Source organism: Sus scrofa, chromosome 17 (genome assembly GCF_054392235.1).
Source record: "Sus scrofa isolate SSC_HxYL_T2T_F1_AM1 chromosome 17, Sscrofa_HxYL_maternal_Yorkshire_Landrace_v2.0, whole genome shotgun sequence".
NCBI lineage: Eukaryota > Metazoa > Chordata > Mammalia > Artiodactyla > Suidae > Sus > Sus scrofa.
Genome location: NC_139399.1, coordinates 29,348,874 through 29,373,538, shown reverse-complemented (window position 1 = coordinate 29,373,538; position 24,665 = coordinate 29,348,874). Strand labels below are relative to the sequence as shown.

General features: G+C 43.4%; 2 protein-coding genes across 16 annotated transcripts in view; one reads left to right on the top strand and one right to left on the bottom strand.

The window, feature by feature from the left end:
* TASP1 (taspase 1) overlaps nucleotides 1-24,665 on the top strand; it is a 392,837-nt gene that overhangs the window by 299,332 nt on the left and 68,840 nt on the right. For 7 of the 14 annotated variants that reach the window (XR_014831943.1, XR_014831942.1, XM_085003110.1 and 4 more), the window contains one exon: nucleotides 952-3,038. The exons of the other annotated variants lie outside the window; for them this stretch is intronic. Coding sequence is in view for 2 of the 7 variants with exons in the window: in XM_085003108.1 (XP_084859234.1) it covers nucleotides 952-987 (36 nt within the window). In the remaining 5 variants the exon portion in view is untranslated. Of the gene's footprint in view, nucleotides 1-951; nucleotides 3,039-24,665 lie in introns of those variants that run through there. 14 annotated transcript variants of the gene reach the window in all.
* ISM1 (isthmin 1) overlaps nucleotides 22,716-24,665 on the bottom strand; it is an 84,616-nt gene continuing 82,666 nt past the window's right edge. For both annotated transcript variants that reach the window (XM_085003126.1, XM_001925000.6), the window contains one exon: nucleotides 22,716-24,428. In XM_085003126.1, the coding sequence (XP_084859252.1) occupies nucleotides 23,911-24,428 (518 nt within the window). In that variant the 3' untranslated portion in view covers nucleotides 22,716-23,910. The remainder of the gene's footprint in view (nucleotides 24,429-24,665) is intronic.

Here is a 24,665-nt window from a genome sequence, read left to right as displayed (position 1 = left end):
CCCAGGAAGATCAAGGCACAATTAGAGGGCTGGGACTCTTAGCACTACCCTCCGACCTCCAGGGAAGGGAGAGGAGGGGCTGGAGATTGAGTTCAATCACCAATGGCCAAGATTTAATCAATCTCCTCTATGCAATGAAAATTCCATACAAAACCCTAAAGCACAGGGTTCACAGAGCTTCTGGGAGGTGAACACATGAAGATGTTGGGAGGGTGTTGTGCCAGCCTTGGGCACGGAAGCTCTGTGACCTTCCTGATCACAGCACCTCTTCTATCTGACTGTGCTTATTTGTACCCTCTATAGCAAACCTGTAATAGTAACTAAAGCACTTTCTTGAGTTTTGTGAGCTGCCCCAGCAAATGATCAAACTAAGGACTGGGTTTTGAGAACACCCAATTTGTAGCTGATCAGTCAGAAGTACAGAAGTACGGGTGGCCTGAGATGCGTGATTGGCATCTGGGTGGGGGGCGCAGTCTTGTGGGACTGAGCCCTTTAGCTTGTGGGATTGGACATTAGCTCCAAGCAGACAGCGCCAGAACTAAATCGAATTGTTGGACACTAGTTGGTGTCAACATGAGAGGAGCTGTGTTGGAGAAGACACCATGTGTTTGGTGTCAGGAAGAAGAAAACCTTTCAGTCTCTATTCAGAAGAGGGGCACCATGATTGGGAGCCGTAAGACCCCAGATGGGGAAACTTCAGCATAGGGTGATCAGGAAGTTCTCACTGGAGAACTCCTCACTGTCGTCATGCATACGTCTTTTCTCTGGACTGTTTAGAGGGGAACCTGGATCTCTTGCAAGGGTGTGTGTGTGTGTGTGAGCGCATGCATGCGCATGAATGTGTGCCTGTGTAAAAGGAGCTCTGGAAGCCAGGTGGGGAAGTGGGGGGGTTGGGGCACCATAATATGACACATAGGCTTTTACTTTGCCCTTCATCTCTGCGTTTCCCAGGGCCTGCTTGCCAAGTCCAGCTGCGCTGAAGACTAAAGCTCCAACATTCTGCCCCAAAGCAAAGAAAGAGTGGTTGCACAAATGCTCATGGTGGGAGAGAGGAGGCTGGATGGGCTCTGCCTCACTATGGGCAGACTTCCAACAGATGCCTTTTTCCACATTTGGGCTTTACTCTGGCCTTCCTTTTGGAATTTCCATTGCATACATATCCCGAGCCACTCAGAGTTTCTTCAGTATGAAGCGGCTCTGTTCCCACCTGTCTGCAAGTAATTGGCTTTCTTCTTTCTTCTTCCTGCCAAAGTAATTATTGTTCCTCCATCCATTTCTCACCTTCCAGAAATTTGTTGAAAGCATTTATAGCAGATTATCTCTCCTTCCCTTTGACCTGTTGATTAATTTGTTTTTCAAAAAACACCTTAGCTGTCATTTTCATGAGACTTGAGTAGGAAAAAAAGATAGTCAATTCCTCTCTTTTTAATCAGAAGTTTCATTTAGAAATGTTCATCTTTATTGGAGTCAAAAGTCATGCCTTTAAAGGTGAATCCTTGCTGTGGACTAAGTGAAATAGTCAACAATCTAGAGGAATATTAAATTTCAGTCAATTTCCCATAGCCTATCTATGCTTATTTAAATATGATTCTAATCATCTTTGTTATTTAGCTTCCAGCTTTTGTAGACTAGAAACAGAATTTTAGTAGAACGTTAGATCTGCATGTGGCTAGAGTCACATATCCTGACAGTATCAAGAACAGCTGGCAGGACAAAAAGTGACAGAAAACTTATAAGTTAAAATGACAGATAATAAATAGTACAACAGTTTCTTTCTTTCTTTCTTCTTTTTTTAGGGGGGGCCCCAACCATGGCATATGGAGGTTCTCAGGCTAGGGGTCTAATCGGAGCTACAGCTGCCAGCCACAGCCATAGCCACAGCAACACAGGATCTGAGCCACATCTGTGACCTATCCCACAGTTCACGGCAATACCAGATCCTTAACCTACTAAGCAAGGCCAGGGATGGAACCCGAAACCTCATGGTTCCTAGCGATTCGTTTCTGCTGCACCATGACGGGAACTCCTAGTACACCAGTTTCTAAAAGTATAAAGCATCCTCTACATCTCAAAAGGCATAGCTACATTAAACTATAACACTAATGACCTGCCCCCATATTTTAAAACCTTCTATGGCTCCCTATTATTATTTATAGGTATGTTTAACACTCTCTCACTGTTTTGTTTATTGCCAAACTCAATATGATCCAAGTTTCCAACAAAACAGCTTGCTCTATTTCACACCCGTGATTTTCCATTTCTGACATGTGAAATTCTTGGCACACCCTTTCTTGCCATCGCAAGTCATCCTTGAAGATCCATTTGAATTCCCATAATGTTCTCTCCCTCTCCTTCTGTGTCCCCCATGGTATTTAGATTTATTTGATAATAGTTCTTGTGTTTTGAGAGGAATTTTGAACTTATGTATCTGCCTTACTTCTCCAATTGGATCATAGAAGCCAAATAGCAAGCCCATTGCAATGTACTGCATGTACCCCTGCCCCCCAATTCCAAAGTTTGAAACCCTCATCCCAGGTGATGATATTTGGAGCTGGGGCTTTGGAGAAGTAATTAGGTCATGAGGGTGTCATCCTCCTCAAGGGGATTAGTGCCCTGATGAGAAGAGGCGAGAAGCTAGCTAGTCTTCTTTCCACCATGCGAAGATACATGGAGAAGTTGGCTCTCTGCAAACCAGAAGGAGGGCCCTCGCCAAAAACCTCACCAAAACCCATTGGCACCCTTGGGCTTCCAGCTTCCAGAACCATGAAAAATAAATTTCTGTTGTTTATACGTCACCCCATCTATGGTAGATTTGTTAGAGCATCCCAGACAGGACTAAGATGGCTGTTAGCCTTGGCACCATGCCTTGCCTATAAATGCTCCTGAGTAAATGTTTGTTGAATCCAATTGAAAGTATGATAACTGATGTTTGACATGATAATCCTTAGTCCTCAAAGAAAGGTCATATAGGAATCTAAACACTCTTTTTAAGAAGAAGGTAAATGTGATACATATTTAAAAGATCTCAAAAATAAAAATGAAACAAGAAATATATTTTTATAACATAGAAAATGTATATTACCTTTAATTTATCATAAGATTTATTTCTTGTTGATAGAACAATGAGATACTGTTTTTCACGTGGGCTGCAATGCTGTTATGCCGCTAAGCTGTTTAAGTTTGAACATTATAGCTTACATATGGAACGTCAACTATGTCTTTTTTAAAGGAGGCAGGGTAAAGGGGTTGTGGCAGGTGGAAAAAATGTGAATATTTTCATTTCAGTATGTTTTGGAGGACAGCTATGTGTTCCTTGACATAACTGACCTGTTTCCAAAATGTTTGGGATCAAACCCTATCTTGCTATTGACTCATGTTGTAATTTCCAAGTTGCTTTTATCTTTGCTTTGGATTGATCTTTGATTAGGTGTGACTCCTGACGCATTTGCTTTAAATTTCTCTCTCCTCCCCTGTCAAGTGGTTAATGATCTCAAAATGTCACACTGGATTCTGCAGATTTCCCGGGAGGTCAAGTGTGGGGAGAGCAATAAAACAAATTAAAAAAATGCAGAATCACCTTATTGGCAAGTTCTACATGCGCACGCCAGGCCAGCTTCATGGGTGTATGACTTGGGCAGCCATGCTCAGGAGGGCCCCATGCTTGGTTGAGTGCTCTGCTGTTGCTATCTTGACATTCTTAATAATTTTATCTTTGAACTGTGTAAGTGAAGTCTGGCAGGGCAGCAGAGCATGTACGTGAGCAGAAGAGGGATGTACAACACGTGGGTCTGCTGTCCATTCCCATAGAGTGTTTCTGATGGCCCACGAGCACAGAACACTGGTGGGCCCATCAGGCATGGAGTTCAACAACACTCGGAGCATGCATGTCTACAGCATTACAAAGCAAGCCAGAGAGCAGACAGCCCTTGGGAGGCCACACTTTCCATTGAAACCAGAAGTTGCTTGGGATGCAGAAATGACGTTGTTAAGAAACATGCACCATCAGGAAATCTTATCATAGCGTCTATCAGCCAAGTGCCTATGCTAAAAACGACATGAAAGGCAAGGGAAATGTTGGACAGTGTATAGCCCCCTTTTCTTTCAGTTCTTCCAAACCCATCAGGAAGCCCCAAACAGAGATGGTTGGTAGAATGTGAGTATGAAGACTATGAAGACATTTGAGTTAGTTTTTGCAGCATTTCCATTGTTCCGATATGAATGAAATATACACCCATGTGTGAGTGATGAAATGTGAATTGTGTGATTTTGGTGATTTCTCATCAAGTCAAATGCCCCTATATTTGCACTTAAAGCTGGTGGTGCACAAGATAAATATGAGTGCTGAAATTCATGCTAATAACTGAAATTTCATTTTAATTTTTCTTTACTTTGAATAACATTAAACAGCAAATGAAAAACAGCATAAGTCAAGACTTGTGGAAGCTTTAGATCTTAATACTTTCAATGGTACTTTTTTCCCTGTTTTTTTTTTTTTTTTTTTTTTTTCATTTTCCACTGGTCTCCCCAAATTGCATAGCCAGTTCTGTATGCAAGCATGGACTTTGACAGACAATGATCACAGGCTAGTGGGAGTTCCTGTTGTGGCTCAGCAGGTTAAGAACCTGACTAGTATCTATGAGGATGAGGGTTCAATCCCTGGCTTTGATCAGTGTGTTAAGGATCCGGCCTTTCCGCAGGCTTGGATAGACGTGGCTGTCATAGATGAGGCTTGGATCTGGTGTTGCTGTGGATGTGACGTAGGCCTGCAGGTGCAGCTCTGATTTGACCCCTAGCCTGGGAATATTCATATACCACAGGTGCAGCCATTAAAAAAAAATGTTGAAAAGAAATCAAACATGTCCTAAATGAACAGTGAAACATAGCATGTTCATGGATTGCAAGATTAAACATAGTAAAATGTCACTCCTACCTAGCTTGACCTATAGATTTAAGGCGATTCTAATCAAAATACCATTGGAATTTTTTTTGTAGATAAAGACAAGTTGATCCTACAATTTATATGGAAAGCTAAAGAAATTAGAATAGCCAAAAAAAAAAAAAAACTGAAAGAGGAATGAAGTTGGTGAATACAATCTAATTTAATAACTTACTTTAAAGCTACAGTAATCAAGAGAGTATTGGAGAAGGGTTAGGCTTCAACAAAGCAGAATAGAGCGTCTGGAAAAAGCAGAATAGAGCGTCTGGAAAAAGACCTGCACAAGTAAAATTACAATTGATTTTTGAAAAAGGTACTAGATAACTAGAAGGAGGAAGGGTACTTTTTTCAATAAATGTTGTTGGAACAACTGAATGTCCTGTGCAAAAAAGTAAGCCTTGACCTAAAGTTTACATTTAATACAAAAAGTAACTCAAAATGAATTATAGGTCTAAATATAAAAAGTAAAACTATATAAACATTTTAAAGAAACCAAAAGAGAAAATATTCCTGACCTGGGGTTTGACATAGACATCTTAGACACCGAAATCCCAACAGATAAAAATATATTGATAAATAGGAATTCATAAAAATTAATAACTTTTGCTTCAAAAAATACACTCTTTAAGAAAACGAAAACTGTATTCTGAGAGAAAATATGTGAAAATTACACATCTCACAAACAACTTATATCCAGAGTATGTTAAGAACTCTCAAAACTCAGAAGTAACAAAAGAAGCCAATTTTAACAACGGGCAAAAGACTTGAAAAGATATTAAACGAGATATATGGAAGGCAAGTAAACACAAAAAGATGTTCAACATCACTATTAAGGAAACTCAAACTAAGAACGTAATATGGTACTACTATATACCTATTAAAATGGTTAAAATAAAAAATACAATACCAAGTGTTGAAGAGGGTAGATTCCAAGTGGAGTGCTCATATTTTGCTGGTGGGGATGCAAAATGGTACAACCACTCTGGAAAATCATTTGTTAGTCTCTTAACAAGTCAAACCTAGACTAACCATCTGACCCGGCTATCCCCCTCTTAGATATTTAGCCTAGAGAAATGAAATCTCTTCCTACAAAAACTTGCACACAATTCTTTATAGCAGCTCTTTTCATAATTGCCCCAAACTAAAACCAACTTAAATGTCCTTTAATGGCTATATTAATACAATGGAATACTATTCAGCAGCAGAGAAGAATGAACCATTCAACACACGAAAAACAGCTTGGATGAATTTCAAAGGCATGATGCCTAATGAAAGAAGCCGGTTGCAGAAGGTAACATGCTATAGGTTTCTATTTACAAGGTACTTTATAAAGACAAAACTGTAGTGATCAGTGGTTGCCAGGGGTCAGTAGGGTGGGAATGAGAGTGGAGGAAGTGACTATACCAGGTGCTAAGAAAGTTTTTGTGGGATTGATGAAACTATTTGTTTTTACCTATGAAGAAGACTCCATTTCAACCTGTTAGGGTTGAAGAACAAGGTTTTCATTCAAGGTGAGTGTTATGTATTCTTAACAATTTAATAGTCAGTTCTACAAGCAATTCATGGTATGCAGATGAAGACTCATGCCCAAATACCCAGTTCATCAAATGGGAATTATGAATAAATACATTATTAACCACATGTCAGGATTTTGAGGAAGGTGGGATTCATTGAAGAGCTGATTCTTTTGGATCTGGCTTCTCCTGGAGGAAGTTTTGTCCTCTGATGGCAGCAGAGGGATTTTGCCCACAGTCATGTCTCTGGGGACAACCCGATGACTAATTCAGAAAACAGCTTGAGGACAGGTGAGTTACCGTATAACCCTGTTATCCCCTTTCCTATAGCAGACAGGTGAACATCTAGTCTCACAGCATCTCATCACAGCTCTCTTCTGCCTTGGGAGAAGAGAATGAATCAAAGTGGGAATCAAAGTGGCAGGTTTCTTCCCATTTCACTTATGGAGACAGATATCAGAAGAGAAAGCAAGCAAGCAAGAGCTCTAAATAAGTACATCTCAAGTACAGCTTTACATATGTTGCAGATTTGCCTTCCTAGTACAGATGTGCAACCTTGCTTTTCAGAGGGGACCTGAGACCTCTAACCTCTTGCTAAGAACAAAAGATAATAGTCTCAGTTTTGGTATCACATGTGTTTCCCATGAGAAGGGAGACTCTCCAGGGTCAACCCCCCACCCCCTGGCCCCCGCCCCCTCGTCGGGCTGTCCTGTGGGCACCCCCTGGTGGTCACTTAGGTGGAGTGTCTCTCTGTTCTTTGCCTCTGCGGAAGCTCTCTGGCTGGAACCTTCCTAGAAAAGAAGGAGAAACATTCTGATTTGTTTCCTGGGAGTAGCAAGCAAGCAAGAGCTGACCACCAAGAGAAGAAGCAGCAGAAAAGACACAGAGTATCTTCTGACCAAAGGATGTTAAATGTGTTCATTAGAGCTAGGAGTCCTCCTGTTTTCTTCAGCTCCATGAGCAAGATGCTTTGCCGCCCCTGAGCTTTAGTTTTCTCATCTGGAAAATAGGTAAACTAAACTAAAGTGATTTCTAACGGTGCTTCTGGAGTTAAACTTATCTATAATCTAATATTTAATCTAATGTAATCTAATATATAATGTTGAGTAGGTATCTTCTGCAGACCTATCAGATGCCATTTCTGTGACCTGACTTGGCACTAGACCTGAGAAGAGATCAGTGCCTGGGAAATTGAAGAAAATGGGAAGATATCTCAGAGATATCTCTTTGACCTCCATCATCTGGCCCTTTCTACTTGTGGCAGCTCACACTTCCTGAATATTTGAAATAGATAATGGTGATTAGGACATAATTAAAGCCTATTGAAACTTAGTTTTCTTTCTTCCAAGAGGCTCTCAGCCAATCACGATGAAAACCTACTAGTCTTCAGAGAGACCTAAAGATGTACGTCTGAATCCTACACTCCTGGAATTCCCTTCATGGCCCAGTGGAAATAAATCTGACTCGTATCCACTAGGTCACGGGTTCCATCCCTGGCCTCACTCAGTGGATTAAGGATTGGGCGTTGCCATGAGCTGTGGTGTAGGCTGCAGACTCAGCTTGGATCCCACATAGCCCTGGCTGTGGTGTAGGCCGGCAATTGAGGCTTGGGCTGGCAGCTGAGGCTCTGATTCATCCTCTAGCCTGGAAACTTCCATATGCCACAGGTGCACCCGTAAAAAAAACTAACTAACTAAACAACTCCTACACTCCTGTTAAACATGTAGGCAAGATCCTCTTTCCACACTTTTGGGTTCTGCCCATCATTTTAAGTCTTCATTTGTCCTAAAGTTAGAAGTTGTATTTTAAAAACACACCTCACGTTTATGTTTTACAGATAGTGAGGCAATTGATCCCTACAGTGTCCTGTGTATTTTTAATGCAGATGCTTAATTGCTCTCACCTTTTGTTTCCTTACCCATGAGTTGGGGGCCTTGACAGTCTCCATGAGGACATGCTTTGTAAAGGGTTAGGCAAGCATTTAGTGAGTGCTGTTAAAGCTGATTTCACAGCTGGATCCCAGAGATGGTGCCTGAAAGTTGCACTGTTTTCCTACATAAAATCAATTGATTACTTCACACGTTTCTCAGCTTACAATTATTAGAATTCCTCTGTAGTGCAAGATGTTGTCCTGCTTAGAAGAAAGAAACAGAAAACATTTCTAAGAGGAAAACGCATCCTAAAAGTGATGAGCTGACCACATAGAAACCCAGAAAAGCTCACAAGAAATAATGCATTTCTCATCGATTTGGCTCTTATAAAATAAATTTTGTCTGAAGGAGAGGAAATGGTTCCATTTCATGCTGCTGGTGTTGACGAACAAGGTTTTCTTTCAAGGTGAATGTGAAATTCTCTTCTCTAAATTTTATTTTATTTCGTTGTTGTCATTTTTTTCAAGTGTTACTGAAGTATAGTTGATTTACAATGCTGTGATGATTTCTGCTGTACAACAAGAAGTGATTCAGTTATACAGATACACACATCCATTCTCTTTCAGATTCTTTTCCCACATAGATTAACACAGAATATTGGATAGAGTTCTCTGTGCTCTACAACAGGCCCCTGAAAATTTTATTTTAATGATCAACCTTAGGAGTTATCCATGGCGTGTAAAACAACAATTAGGTCCAACTCGATGAACATAGTTTATCAAATGGCAGTTATAATCATACAGTCGTTATGCAGGTTAAACAGGATAGCATATTTTAAAACGCCTAATGAAGTAAGCGACCGAGAAGTCCTTGTTTCTTAGGACTAGTACTGCACGGAGGGTGCTGCCGCCTCTGTTTTGGGAAGAAAAGGGTACAAGGATATCAGCTGCAGTGGTAGAGGCTGTGCTTCCTCTGCGGTGATGCACTGAAGGGGGACCCTGGTTTTACACTGTTATCTAGGAAGCTGTTTTTACCTTTGCAGTGTCATTCTAGCTCTCCTGTCCTGTTTCCCTCAAGCCATTATATTTCTGAGACGTGACCTCTCTCGCTTTGGACCAGTCCCCTGCACCCATCTTTTCAACAGGCAAGTCCCTGTGTGAGACACAAAGTGAATATACCTCATCCTTCCCACCCCCTCATTCTCTGGACCAAAGAAGACTTGTGTTTCCCACGTCACAGTCTGATGGCTCCCCTTCAGTGTCTGCTTTTCCTCAGAATTGTCCTAACACTGTGCCTGGCAGCCTGGGGCCTTGTGACAAGTGGCACTGGTCTCTTGCATGGCAGGGTGATGGTTGGTGGTGGGGCATCTCCCCAGAGAAATGGCATGGTGCCGCTTTCCCCCAGAGCACACACCTGACTGTTCTGGAAAAGCAAGGAAGGACCGTGGCTTCCCCAAGTGTTTTCTGCCCAGCTTTGTCTAATGCCGTCTCTTCCTACAGTAACCCCGGGGACCCTTTTCATCCCAGAGTTTTATTCCGAATGGAATGTTAAGAGGGTTCAGATGCTGAGAGACAGGTCAGGGCACTGGGGGTGGGGAGAGAGGTGTGATCTTGTCCAGATCTGTGGCTTTGTCAGAACTGTTTTTAAGTTGACACAGGGCTAAATAAAAAGCCCCCTGGCTTTGATCCCAGGGACTTCCTGGGTAGACTGTCTGATTAGATAAAGATCACATATCCACCCCCGCCCCCCACCCCCATCATCTTTTAGACAGTAATCTAAGCTCTGCAGCCATTCCTCGTCCTGTGCTCCTGTCTCTTTCTCAAAGTATCTCTCTATCTCAGTGGGTCCCTTTCTGGGGCTTGGGTTTTTGTTTGAGCGGGAAAAGGAGCCTAAGAAAACAGAGCACTTCTTCTTTAATTCATCTTAAGTTGTTTAGAAACAAAGCAAAAGCTTTTTGTGAGAACCTCATATGGACCTCGTCTGGTCCTGGGCATCAAAGGGGATTTGGTCTCTGTTTGCAACATGGTCAGCTGCTGGGATGCTATGAAGCGAATGAGTTGGCAGGTGGAAGGTTTGGCGAGCTCCCTGCGCTGGGTTCATCAGCCAAGACAAGAGGGTGTGAAGTGTGTGCGGAAGAGTCTTTTCTCTGGGACTCTTTAACCTAGGGCCGGTCGCCCAGGACATACACCACAAACCATCACTGATGATGATGATGAGGTGACTTGCTCTTGGGGGTGGGGGCAATTTTCAGAAATGCTTGAACTTAAAGAGCTGCCAAATTTAAAACCATCTAGGCTAGGTCACAGCTTTCTAGCTTTATTCAGAGGACAATTTCTGTACGAAAATTTTAAAAATGAGACTTTTGAGTTCTGTTGTGGCTCAGTGTGTTAAGAACTTGGTGCTATCTCTCTGAGGATGCGGGTTTGATTCCTGGCCTTTCTCAGTGGGCTAAGGATCTGGCGTTGCCACAAGCTGTGGTGTAAGTCATAGATGCTGCTTGGATCAGTGTTGCTGTGGCTGTGGTGTAGACTGGCAGCTGCAGCTCTGATTTGACCCCTGGCCTGGGGAATTTCCATATGGCGTGTGTGAGGCCATGAAAGAAAGAGAGAGGGAAAGAAAGAAAGAACGAAAGAGGGAAAGAAAGAAAAGAAAGAAAGAAAGAAAGAAAGAAAGAAAGAAAGAAAGAAAGAAAGAAAGAAAGAAAGAAAGAAAGAAAGGAAGGAAGGAAGGAAGGAAGGAAGGAAGGAAGAAAGAAAATATGGAAAAAAGAAGAAAAAATAAGTCTTTGCAAATGGGGATTTGTACTTTCAATATTTTATTTTATGTAACCTTTTGTGCTGATCACTGTTCTAAGTGACACACACACACAGTTTACATAATATAAATGTTAACTCATTCAACCTTCATGACAATTCAGTGAGCAACAGTATCATTTGATAATTGTATTTTATAAATGAGGAAACTAAGGCACAGAGAAGTTAACTGTCTTATTCAAAGTCACACAGCTAGTGGGTAGCAGATTAAGGATTCAAACTCAGGCAGTCAGATCCAAGAATCTGACTCTGCTGCCTTCCACCCCCACCCCCAACATACACACACGCTTAGAAATTCACTAAGAAAACACACATGGAAAAAAAGTTATGAATTTATGAACAAGAATATTTTAAAATATTTTCATATACATGAAAAATAGTCACATTTTTATGTGGGAGGCAGTTGAATATAGCAATTTATTCACCAGTTTCACAAACATTTCTTTGAGAGCCAACCAGGCTCTGGGCTAGGTACTGGGATTTGATTAGGGACTAAAGCTTGGTAGGTCCCTGTGTTTAACTTAGGCTTCAAGGCAACAGGTTTGGGCCAGGAGACAAAAATTACATTTATGCTGCAACATTACTGAGGGTTTTAGATGCTGTGGGGCCAGGATTCTGGAACTTTCTGGAGCCGAGCATTTCTCTCTTTGGATCCAAGCAGCCATCATTGCTTTCTCAGCTCAAATGTCATGCTGCAGAGGGGTGCCTTACCTACAGTTGTCACCAGCAGGGTTTATTTGGTTTATGCCCCTGTGGAAGAAACTGTTAATTTTCTCCCCACTCTCTTCTTTATTTGCCATAGCTGCCCCACATAAAGATGATATTCCTCATCATCTCTTGCTTCTAAGTGTGACTGGATAACTAAGTTCTGGTTAATGGCATGCAAAGAGAAATGGTGTCTGCAACATTTGGAAGTTCTGTTTTACTCCTTCCTCTGTTTTGCTGACAGGATTATGAATGTGATAACTGGAGCCTGAGGTAAAACTTCTTAAAGAGAAATATAAACCAGTGAGGTTGAGGGGCCCTGGAACCCATACCTACTTGGGACTATTAACCTCCAGATGTATTTTTTCACAAGAGAGTAATGAACTTCTATCTTATTTAAGCCATGGTTACCTTGTTTCTCTCTAACTTAATGTAGCTAAACCTAATGTGTGGTATGGTTTTATTCATCTGAATATTTCTAAGGCTACCTCATGTCTGTCCAGTATGCTCTCTTTCTCTTAATTAGCCAGAGTTAATTTCTTTCTCTTGAGTAACCAGAGTTGGAGTTCCCACTGTGGCACAGTGGTTAAGGATCCAGCGTTGCCACAGCTATGGCATAGATCATAGCTGGGCTTGGATTTGATTCCTGGCCTGGGCACTTCCAGATGCCACAGATGTGGCCAATAAATAAATAAATAATAAATAAAAGTAACCAAATGTCTCTGTTTTCAGCCTTGAGCCCTGACTGGTACTATCTGTCTGTAAGTTCTGCCCTTGGGTTTGCAAACAGAGGATGATGCTAATGCTCTTTGGGTTAAAACACCTCTTCGAACACACAGCTAGTACACCACACACAACTCTGCTAATGAAGTCTGATCTCTCTTGGGAATTTGGGAAGTGTTTTTGCTCCATCACCCTTTCCAAGGATTTGTCTTACAGCTGAGAAAAAAGACAACTGCCTGTGCTTTTCTAGGGCCCTGGAGCCCCTCAGCAGTGCTGGAGGTGGAGTAGGGTGGCATGCTTAGTGGGGACCATGGTCCAGTATTAGTCACCTCCCATAGGAAGGGGAGCCTGCTCCCCACCCACCCGTACCCCCCCACCAGCCTCTGACTTTGGGGACTTAGGTCACCTCCTCAAAGCAGGCTGGGCAGATTCTCTAGCCCTCAGTCTGTAGATGGGCTTCTCAGAACTGTCAGTGCATTCACAGGAAGAGCCCCGAGCCATCTGCATGTGACTGGTGCTGGTCAGAGAGCCCCCTCCTTTTAAGCAGATACCGCCAGGCCAAGTGCCAGGTGCTCTGCTGGGGCCACAGGGGTGGAAGAGGTGGGGGTGGGGTGGGGGGTAGGGATATCAAGATGAAATGCCTTTGTGTGTGTGGGGGGGGAATACTTTTCTCATAGATAAAACTTAACGCCTTCATATCTTCAGGCATCATAACAACCTCACAACTCTGAAAACCAAGCCCCCTTTGTTTTTGACAAAGAGATGAGCTAGAATGTGTCCCCCCCCCTCAGGCTATATTTCACCTTTATCCTCCCCACCCCCCTTAGTTCTCTCATCTACTCTGTGCCTGTCCCAGCTCTCTCCTCTGCTCTCCCAGTGACTGTTCCCTGTTAGGATTAAATGAGGCTCAGTCCTCAATCCTTGAACCCCGGGGAGATCCAGGCATAATGTGGGTGGGTGGGGCCTGTGTTCCTGTAACTTCCAGTTTTCAACCAGTAGCAGAAATACCTGCCCAGTCGGGCTCACATCTGGTTCACCCAGTGGAGGCCAGGAGTTGCTCAGAGACTACTTTTTCTTCCCCTGTTTGGTTTTTTGCAATGTGATTTTCAGGGGAGCAGTCTGGGGGGAAATCTGTGGACAGACTTGAGTGCAGAGGCTCAGTTACCTTTGGGACAGACAGCAGGAGGGACCTGAGGGTCAGGGGCTTCTGCTTGAACTTGGAAGGTGCTCAGGCGAGAATTGAATCTCGTTGGCTCTCGTTCTAGTCAGAGCCTGGTTTGGGGCGACAGGGTGTGGCCAAGGTACCATCTCCGTGTTCCAGGAGAGCAGAAAGGTGGGTTTGGAGCTAGACATAGCCAGGGTTAAAAATGGATCTATGCATGTGATCGAGGACACGTCTCTTCACTCACTGAACCTCAGGGTTTTCCCCTGTGACATTTGTAAAAGACAATGGAGGTGATTTCCCACTCCAGGGTCCAGCACAAAAGAGATGCTTAGTAAGTGGGTGTTTCAGCCTGAGGTGGGAGCCCGTGGCCCCAGAGCTGGCCATTTGATAGTGTCCTGGCTCCTTCTGCAGCTCAGCTCTGGGGCCAGGACCGCAGAGGGCTGTGGGGTGGGACACAGTGAGAAGCGACTGGGTCAAGGCCGCCGTCCAATAAATGCTGAATTGGGGACCAGGTTCCCAGTCCAGCGCTGAGTTTATCCAGAGTACATGCGTGAGAGAAGCAGGGAGATGAGGGAAGAAGAAGGAAGGCGGAGGTGAGATTGGTTTCAGGGCCTGAGAGCAGGTAGACGCAGGCGTCAGAGCCACCGCATCACCTGCCATCCTCCCCTGCGATCGCCTCTTGTTCTGTGTGCATCCACGAGTGCCAAGGGGCGTTAGAATTACGACCTTGAGGAAAGCCTCTAACCTCACTCTTTCACTTGGTTTTCCTTCTCAGTTTTTGCTTCTTTTTAGTACTTAGTTTAAAATATGTCACATATACAGAAAATAATTTAATAGCTGGTACATTAGCCAATACATTTACCTTGCATTAAGATTTTGCCATATGTAAATATACCTATTTTAGGTTATATATATATTATATACATATGAGGTTTCTTTTTTAAAAGAAAATATTATATAATAATGTTATATATGTATAAATAACATGTTATGTATGCTATTTATACAAATAACATATATATGCATTATTAGATCAGCGCAGAAGTCATGATGCTGATGACTTTTGGTGAGAAGTGGGTACTGACTGGAAGAGGACACAGAGTGTTGGTAATGTTTTATTTATTTTATTTATGTTTTATTTTATTATTATTTCTTTTTTCTTTTCTGACTGCCCTGTTACACATGGGATTCCCTGGCCAGGGATCAGATCCAAGCCATAGTTGCAAACTAAGCCTCAGCTGAGGCAACGCTGGGTCTTTAGCCCACTGTGCTGGGTCTGGGATCGAACCTGCGATCCAGTGCTCCCAAGACATCACTGGTCCCATTGCACCACAGCGGGAACTCTTATTTATTTATTTTATATTGGGGTACATTTTACCTATGATGGAATTCAGTTTTCTTGAGTGCAGAATTCCATGAGTTTTGACAAAGGCATACAGTTGCGCCGTCACCACCATGATCAGGACAGATCACTTCCATCATCCTAGAGAGCCCCTCGTGAGTCTTAGGCTCCGTTTCCTTACCTTTTTCCTGGGTATTGGTTACATGCCAATGTTCACCTTGTGAAAAAATCCAGGAGTTCCCTTCGTGGCGCAGTGGTTAATGAATCCGACTAGGAACCATGAGGTTGCGGGTTCGATCCCTGGCCTTGCTCAGTGGGTTAAGGATCCAGCATTGCCGTGAGCTGTGGTGTAGGTCGCAGACGAGGCTTGGATCCCGCGTTGCTGTGGTTCTGGTGTAGGCTGGTGGCTACGGCTCCAATTCGACCCCTAGCCTGGGAATCTCCATATGCCAAGGGAGCGGCCCTAGAAAAGGCAAAAAAGACAAAAAAAACAAAACCACTGAGCTGTGCACTTATGGTAAGTGTACCTTTTTCTGAACCCCTGTTCTACTGTAATATAGTGTTTCAAGAGAATCTTTCATGAAACAATCGGCTAATTGGGAAGCAGAGGGGATGGCAGAGGAGCAGTGAGAAAGGTCGCTGGGGCTGTGCTGTGTAGAAAAAAGGTGACTGGACACTGGGAACCGACTGTATAGCCCTGGGAACTTTACATGATGTTCGGTGATAATCTGTATGGGAAAAGAATCTGAAAAAGAATGGATATGTGTATATGTACTTGTACAACAGAAAGTACCACAACCTTGTATACTTTAATAAAACTGTAAAAAATAAAAAGAGAAAAGAAAAAACTGAGAAGGGGAAACAGAGAGGGAGACTGCAGTTCTATCTCGAGCTTCGGGTTCTTACATTTGCTACTGGAGTGTAGTGAACCAGCCTTTATCTTTCCGGCACTGAATCCCTGCCCGCCTCCTTTTTTTTTTTTTTTTTTTTTTTCTTCATAATATCCTGTAATAGCTGGAGGGAGCACCCAACAGTGGCTCTGTGGCAGGCTTTTTTCCTGACTTGGTGGAGTCCCCAGGAAAGGATCCTGAAGTGTCAGAATGTTCTACGCTCCACAGCCAGTCAGCTCCAGATGACCTGCTGTCTTTTGATTGGAGGCATTCTGGTCACGTGGCTCCAAGGTGTCAGGTCTTTGGAAATCTCTTTCCGGTCTTGACTGGGCAGGACCCAATCATCCTTTTTTTTTTTTTTTTTGCCTTTTCCAGGGCGATACCCTTGGCATATGGAGGTTACCAGACTAGGGGTCTAATCGGAGCTGTAGCTGCCAGCCTACGCCAGAGCCACAGCAACGTGGAATCTGAGCCATGTCTGCAACCTACACTACAGCTCATGGCAACACCTGGTCCTCAACCCACTGAGCAAGGCCAGGGATCGAACCCACAACTTCACAGTTCCTAGTCGGATTCGTTAACCACTGCACCACGATGGGAACTCCAACACACTCATCTTTGAAGAGGAATTTGAAGGCTCCTTGGGGACAGGTGTGTCAGTGGTATGGGTCTCTCCATTCTCCCCTTTGTAAAGATCTCACTTTAGTTATGTTAATAACAGGGACAGTGAGGTACTTTAGAGGTTTCAAAGAGAATTTCATCCTAGGAGATCCTCGGTTTTGTCTTGTTTTGTCTTTTTAGGACTGTACCTACGGCATATGGAGTTTCCCAGGCTAAGGGTCGACTTGGAGCTATAGCCGCTGGCCTATACTACAGCCGCCTCGATGCCAGATCCGAGCCATGTCTGTGACCTGCACCACAGCTCACAGAAATGCCGGATCCTTAACCCACCGAGGCCAGGGATCAAACCTGCGTCCTCATAGAGCGTTTGATTTGTTTCCACTAAACCATGATGGGAACTCTAAGATCCTGGATTTTCTTTTTTCCTTTTTTTGGGCGGGGGAGCTTTCTCTTTCTCCATTTGTTCAGCTCTGCAAAGGTAAAAGGAAAGAAAAAAGCCAAAAAGCCAACCAAAAACACAACCAGCGGGAAATAAAAGGAAGTACTGCTAGACAAAGTGAAACTCCCCATTCAGTGGTGTAAAATTTTTAAATGGAGCTTTTAAAGATCTGCTACCATTCCCTTTCATGAAGGAATTAAAAGTTTACTTCATTTAGACTGTTCCCCTCCATGGCAAATAAATCTAACATTTAGCCATGACCTTTGTGAAAAATAAATGTAGAAACTTGCATAGAAAAAAAGAATCCCTTTTTCTTTTTTAAAAGTCAAGCTTGAAATTTTTATATCCTTTGAGTCATATTCTTGAAGCAATTGGCTGATTAGTTCAAGAAATGTTACTTTCCCAATCCAAACATGACATTTTGAAAATCATCCATGAATTACATGCCTCGAGAATGAAAGGCTTTTCTGTGCTATTTAAAAGGTTTTTTTTTTTTTTTTCCTTCTCATTTTAAGGGCAATCATGAATATCTATAAGGGCACATTTATGACTCCCTGAACAGATAGAAAATTAGCAAAGTCATAAAATTCTTACCCAGCTTTGCTATTGCAGCTGTGTCTCAACCCAGTCCCCAAACCAATCCCCCTGCTGCTAAAATGGTTAAGGATGATGTTATTTTTGCCATTATAGGCAAGGCACTGGGCTTTGTAGGCTGGCTTTCCAAATCTCTACATGCTGATCTGGGGAAAAAAAAAAAAAAAAGATGGTCTGTGTCTAAGCTTTTCTCTTCTGGGTCAACAAAATTTGCTAGTGTCATAAATGTGTTCCTGAAAAGCCTTACCTTCTGATCCTGGAAAACACCCCTTTTCTAATTCCATACAGTAAATTGATGCTAAACTTCAGAAAAGCAACTGGCTGTTTAAGCTTTCTGCCTTAATTTATACTACTGTATTCAGGATCTGTAGGCATGTATGTATGTTTCTGTATATACCCACCCAGTAATTACTGAGGGCAAGCCTTTAATTTGTCTGAAATCGTGCAGGCATAATGGTGACAACCCACACATTTTTCCATTGGAAATTGTAAATGGATGACAAAGAAAGAACCCCCGGCCCCTCCCCTGCCCCCGGCCACTTCCTGGGAAGCTTTATCGTGACTCTTTGTCCCTTTGGTCCAGAAACAAGGCTCACGGGGTGTTGATCACCGTCACGCAGGTGATTAGAGAGGTACTTCTCAAAGTATGGTCTTTAGTTGGCAGGGAGATGACATCGAAAATTCAGCAAAGGTGTTCAGAACTGTTTAGAAGTATTTGGTAGAGACATTTTCTGCCTGTCGAACCTAATCTTAAAAACTGGGGGTTTATTTTTATTTTGTAAAAACTAAATGGTATTGAAATCTAGCGGAGCTCCTTTCTCTGGCCAGAATGAAAAGGAATTTTCTATTTTTGGAAGAGCTGTCACCAACACAAAACTTCATCTCACATGAGTATGATGCCAATAATACTATTATTATTAATAATATACTTCCTTATTCAAATATAACATTTAAGTGATGTCTTGGTTTGGGACCCCTCAGAAGCAGATCCAGAGAGAAGGGTCTGAGATGATTCAGTGAGAGACAGTAGGAAGCTGGGAGGAAAGACAGGGAAGGGATGGAGGTGTGTTAGCAAGCAGGTTACCCCCAAGGATGATGAGCTCAGTGCCACTGGGTGCTCCAGGAATGGTATAAAATATGTTTCAGAATTGCCCCATGCCATGGATGAAAGAGATGGGCTACCCACCCACCACATTCCAGTTAAGGGCTCCTGGGGGCATTGTTGAGTCCCTGGCCCTTCAGTCTACATCTCTGCCAGCTGTGTGGCCCCAGTGGCTAGGGAAAGCCATCAGGTAGGGACCTGCAGGAAACTGCCAGTGGAAAGTCGATCTGGTCTACCTGGGGTGAGAAAGGTCGTTCCTCTGGTCACTAACTTTGGGCCCATCCAGAACCCCTTCCACTAGCTCTTTTGTCCTGCCTGGTGTAATTAGTTGTGGTCTGCTGGTGGCCAAGACTGAATGGTGCTTCTGAAGCCCACCTCTGCTTGAAGACTCCCAACTGGACTCCATTTCCAAGGGTCCTTTGTAGAGTGCTCATAACAGCTGCACCACTGATATAAATCATTACCCATCTTCTCCCTGCTTTTTACTTCTTAAGCTGCCAGGAATAGACATGACCTCCAAGGCATCCTAGAGAGTCACTCCTTGAAGGTGGGAGGAGCCTGGGTCCTTGGGTCATCACTTAAAGGAGAGCCACTTGACCAGAAATGGCTCTTGTACTCTTTCAATGTACTCTTTCAATGTTTCTGTGTTAATTCACTGTGATTTTGAGGATCATCTATTACAACAGTTAGCATTACTTTAAATAAGGCAACATACACGTATGAGCAAATAATTTATTTTTCTTGATACTGCTTACCATTATATCAGAGTATGTACGTATTTATCGGCTGTTTCCCCTCCACCAGGGAAACTTGGATTTGTACACTGCTATATCTGTGGCATCTAGAACAATGCCTGGCCATAAGTACACACTCAATAAATATTTCTCCAATGACTCAACATCAATGCACATAGTACTTGCTGGGCCCTATGCTAGGAACTTCTTATCTCTTATTTCATTCTCTGAACAACTGTGTGAGGAAACTGGAACATATAGAGGCTGATAAACTTGTCCAGTGGTACCAGCAGGCAAGCGAGGGAGCCAGGATTGGAAGGAATCTAGGCAATCTGACTCAACCCTCAAATTCCTTAGCCCTCTCCACATTGGCTGGTTACATCCGCCAGGCACAGTGCTGGGTGCTGGGGGTGTAGGAAACCAGGAGACATGGCACCTGCTCCTGCAGTCTACCCAACAGGCAACTATTGGCACAGGGCTTGTGCACAGAGGGGAAAACAGACCAGCCTTTGTTCTTATCCATGGAACAGGCTGTCTTCTACAAAGTCAGGTTCTGTTACTCACCCAAAGGCTCAAATACAGGATTCACCTCCTCCTAGGGAATATGAGAAATGAGAAGAATATGTAGAGCTAAAGCTAGATCCTTTGTCACTAATGTGAAATACCGTAAAGATTGGTGGAGGGACATTTGATGGAGTTAAACAATTTGAACAAATGCAGAGTGGGCTGGAGCTCACTGGCAGAGTGGGCTCTTCCCTGATCCTGTGTGTTGGGAAGAGTTATGAAGAGAACAGAGTAGGGGGTAAGGTCAAGAACATGGGCTTGGTGATCAGACAGAATAGGCTTCAACCAGATTTTCCATGTACAGAGCCTCATGATGACCTTGGGCAAATTAGAGTACTATGTTGGGTTTTTTTTTGTTTGTTTGTTTGTTTGTTTTTGGCTTTTCAGGGCCCCTCCCGCAGCATATGGAAGTTCCCAGGCTAGAGGTCAAATTGGAGTTACAGCTGCAGGCGCACCCCACAGCCACAGCAACTCGGGATCCAAGCCACACCTGCAACCTACACTGCAGCTTATCCTTAACCCACTGAGCGAGGCCAGAGATTGAACCTCATGGAGACTAGTTGGATTTGTAACCTGCTGAGCCACAACGGGAACTCCCTTTGCTGGGCTTCTTTTGCCTTAGCTGTAAAATGGATGTAATCTGCCTGCCTCCCATGGTGACGTGATTGGTACAGAGGTGCCAAGTGTGTGCTCAGTAAAGGGTGGTTGGTATCATATCTATTCTTTGATCCTTGAGCCCCGGTTTCAGGATGAGGAAATCTACCCACTGCCCCCTGCCCTGGCCACGGACCTACAAAGATGGAAGGACTTGGAGGCTAATCATGGCAGATGCTTGAATGGGAAGAAGAGGATGCTCAGCTCTTTCGGGACCTCCTTCTCAACCTTTCCATGTGAAGCCACTAGAGGGCTTGGCTTCTCTGTCACTATTGGCTTGCTCAGATATGGCACCAGAGAGGCCCAGTGGGTCACTAGAGAAAGGGCTCTCTTTCCAAGGAGAGGCAAAGCAGCAAAGCATTTGATGAGAGGCGGTTGTAGAGTGGCTGCTAAGGGTCCTATTTACAGGTGCTGCAGGTGAGGGGAAGACAGCCTACTCTGTGGGGGGGGGGGGAGCAAAGCTGACCCTTGAGCACAGGATCCCCTTTCCATAAAGGTCTTACCTAAGGTTACCCTGAGACTGATTTGGGGCCCTGTGGCAAATGAGATAAGGATCTCCTTGTCTTATTGGACATCCTAAGAAGAGGGGTCTGGACTTCTGAGGACAACTCATTGGCCCCTGAGAGCTTTGGGATTGAAAATGAGCCCATCCTGATAGAGACAGATTAGAGTTCAGCAAATTTCCAGAGAGGTGGTACCATCTGCATGATGGATGAGAGATTAGAAGTGTTCTCGTAGGCAAAGAACCCAAAAGCCCTCCCCAGCTCCCAATTTACTCCACCTTCCAACTCTCAGTTCATTGTATCAGTAAAGTCTGAGATGAAGAGGCAAATACCCACTGGAACCTTGCTCATATCAGTCATTCTCACTCTAGTAAGAAAGAGCTTTAATTTTCCATGCTAAATCCTTAACAAAAACACCTCAAATGTGGCTCCATAATTTGCCATTCCTGTCCCTCTGGCTCATCACTGTAAACACCCCAGTTTTCAGAAAACACCAGGCTCTTGCCTAGCTCTTTGCCTTTGTCCAAACTTTTTTTGTACCCCAAATGCATCCACTTCCTCTGCCTCTTCTCTGTTTTATGAAATACCAATCCCCCATTAAACTCAGCAGGTACTTCCCTGAGTTCTGCCTCTATTTTCCCAGAATACTTTCCACTTACCCTTAATAGAACACTTATAATGGGGGTTACTGCTGTCCATTTTTGTCCCTCCTCAGCACTAAAGGGAACTTCTCATGGTATTCATCTCCAGCTCTGCTTGAATACCTGTCCTGATAGGGAACTCACCATCCCAAAGGGCAATGCATTCCATCACAACCAACTCTCTTCTCAAAAATGGTTTCCCTATTATTTGGAACCAAATCTGCTTCCGTGATATATGGACCTATTGATTTTCTCCTTACCAGTTCAGTTGCCTAAAATCCCTTCAAATGTGAATAAGGATTCTAATCCCATCATTAGAAACAGATATTAAATGTAAATATCCTGAGGGTGGGCAATACATGGATAACTCATTCTAGAGTTTAAATGACTGATAAGAGCTTTTCCATAAAAACAAGATTGTTATTAAGAGAACCTAAGGGTTGGGTCAGACTACCAAAGGCACCAGCTATAGAAGGACATCAAAAATTTGAGATAGTAGAAGGACCACTGGTCTAGGATGGGTCCAATGTGATCTGTCCTCTCTGAGCTTTGGTTTCCTCATCTGGAAAAAGAATAAGTCATCTACTTATGACTATAATTGCAGAGTTTTGTCTAGGAGTGGTCCTGCTCATCTGGGCTGTCTTAAGCCTTTGCTCTGGCTTGCTATTCTTAGCTCTTTCTTAGCTCTGGGTGGGCAAAAAGTCACACACATATCAGTAAGTTTCAGCCTCTTAATGTTCTTGGTGCCAAAGATGCTATGACTTACACCACCCACCATCACGTTAATCAATGGACCTTTTATTCCCACCTGGTTTGAACCTTCTTCTCTCTTGCCTTGAAACCCTGCTTTACCAGGGCTATTTATGGACTTTCTATCATAAATGTTTGCAGGTAACACATTTACTGCAGGTAAAGCATTTTATTTACGATTTTATTATATAATCTCTTTTCCTGGAGTTCTGCAAGTAAAGATTGCATAAGAACCAACTCTTTATTTGCTCTAAGTTCTACCCTACAGGACCAGGTCATATTACAATTGCTTGATGCACAAGACTAAATGACTCAATAAATACTTTACAAAAATAATGCAGTTTTTTTTTTCCTTTCTTAAAACAGAAAACAATGAGGATTGCTTTCCTCCTCTCTTTTATATTTATTTACTAGGAATATAATGGTGGAGAAAAAAATTAAGATGATATTAAAAGAAAATAGATGAAATAAGATTCATGTCCTTTTCCCCATTGTTTTGTATTTTTCTATTTGGAAAAAAGTGCTATTCCTTGTTTTTATGTCTGACCTTACTGAAGCCTTCTGAACCTATTAAGGCATGAGCAGAAATCCTGCCATTCTGGGTGTCTTTTAGTAGAATCATAGCATTGTGCTAATATTGGCCTTATTTTAAAGCCAGAACCAGAACCAGGCCTCAGATTTGCTTCTAAATATATCCACCCCCTACGCAGTCTGAGGCAAGTGCATTTTGGAAGCTGAGATTTCAGCAAGGTACCTCACAGCTAAGTAACATCTAGTTTAAGGTGGGCATTTCCTTGTTTTAATATATTTCCATTGAATTATTTCTTTTTTTAAACAAGTCATTATTACAAAATTCCCTTTCTCTTCCACCTACCTAAGTCCCTTTCTGAATTCTCATGGAAGTGATTAAGTAGTTTCACGGTGACAACTCCAGAGAAAAGGTTACGCATAAGTCACATTCATATTAAATAAGTTATATATAAAAACTGCTTATAACGTTTACAACTTCAGTCTCTTTGCTCTTTTGCTTTTCTTGGAAACAGGGATCCAGGGTATGAGTTGAATCCCACCCCCTATGGCTTCCAGGTTGCTCCTCCGGCTTCTTTGTCCCCATCTGCCTTGTGGACATCATCCCTAGAAAGAGCTCCAAGGAGTTCTGTAGACATTGCAGACGGCCACAGTGGCGTCAGATGGCAGTCACAAGGGCCTGGTGCACACCCCTAGTGTAACTTATGACAAATACTCACATGGTATATACAAATATACACGCATGTGGGAAAGAGGGACTGTGCCAGGCTGCCGATCAGTGCAGTGCGTTTGTGTCACCAACATCAGAACTGGCGTCTCTTTTAATATTCCCTGGCCTCTTGGAACTGCTTGATATAATCTTCGTCTGAGGGGCTCTCCGTGCACTTCTGTCCATTGTTGGGAGGCCTGGCCTCGTTATACCTGCTCCAGTCGCCCTTGCAGATAATCCAGGGCAGGATGTCCACTTTGTAGTGGAGCTCCGCTGAGAACTCAGTGCTGATGAGGTTGGGCGTCCCCGCCCCTTTGCCCCGGGTGATGAGCTGCATATTGTCGCCATAGCAACAGTGCTGGGCAGCCAGCGTGGTGCTCTCCAGGGAGAGCATGGAGCGAATGCAGTACCTGGCCGTGGGCTTATAGATCTCCAGCTTCTCCTTGGGCCCGCTGGCATCCTTCCAGCGGAAGTCCTTTCGCTTGATGCGGTCGAAGATGTCTGCCGTGCTATAGGCCACCTCGGTGGGGTAGGAGCATGGGCAGCTGGGCAGGTCGTTGATCACCTTGTGCATGTATTTCTTTAGGAAGTCGCTCTTGCAGCTCATCCACCGCTCACAGCTGTCAGTGTCTGAAAAAAAGCCACAGAGAAACCCTCTCACCACTGGCAAAACTGCAGAGTGAGATTCAAGTCAACCTTTTCAGAGTCCACCCTGGCAGCCCCTGGAAGCCCCAGGCCATGGGTGAACATACTCACCACCCTTGAACTTGGGAACTTTGTTCACAACTTCCTCTGCTCCACCAACTCCTTAATTTATGTTATGAAAGATTTTCAGATACATTGAAAATTAGAGAGAGGCTACACTAT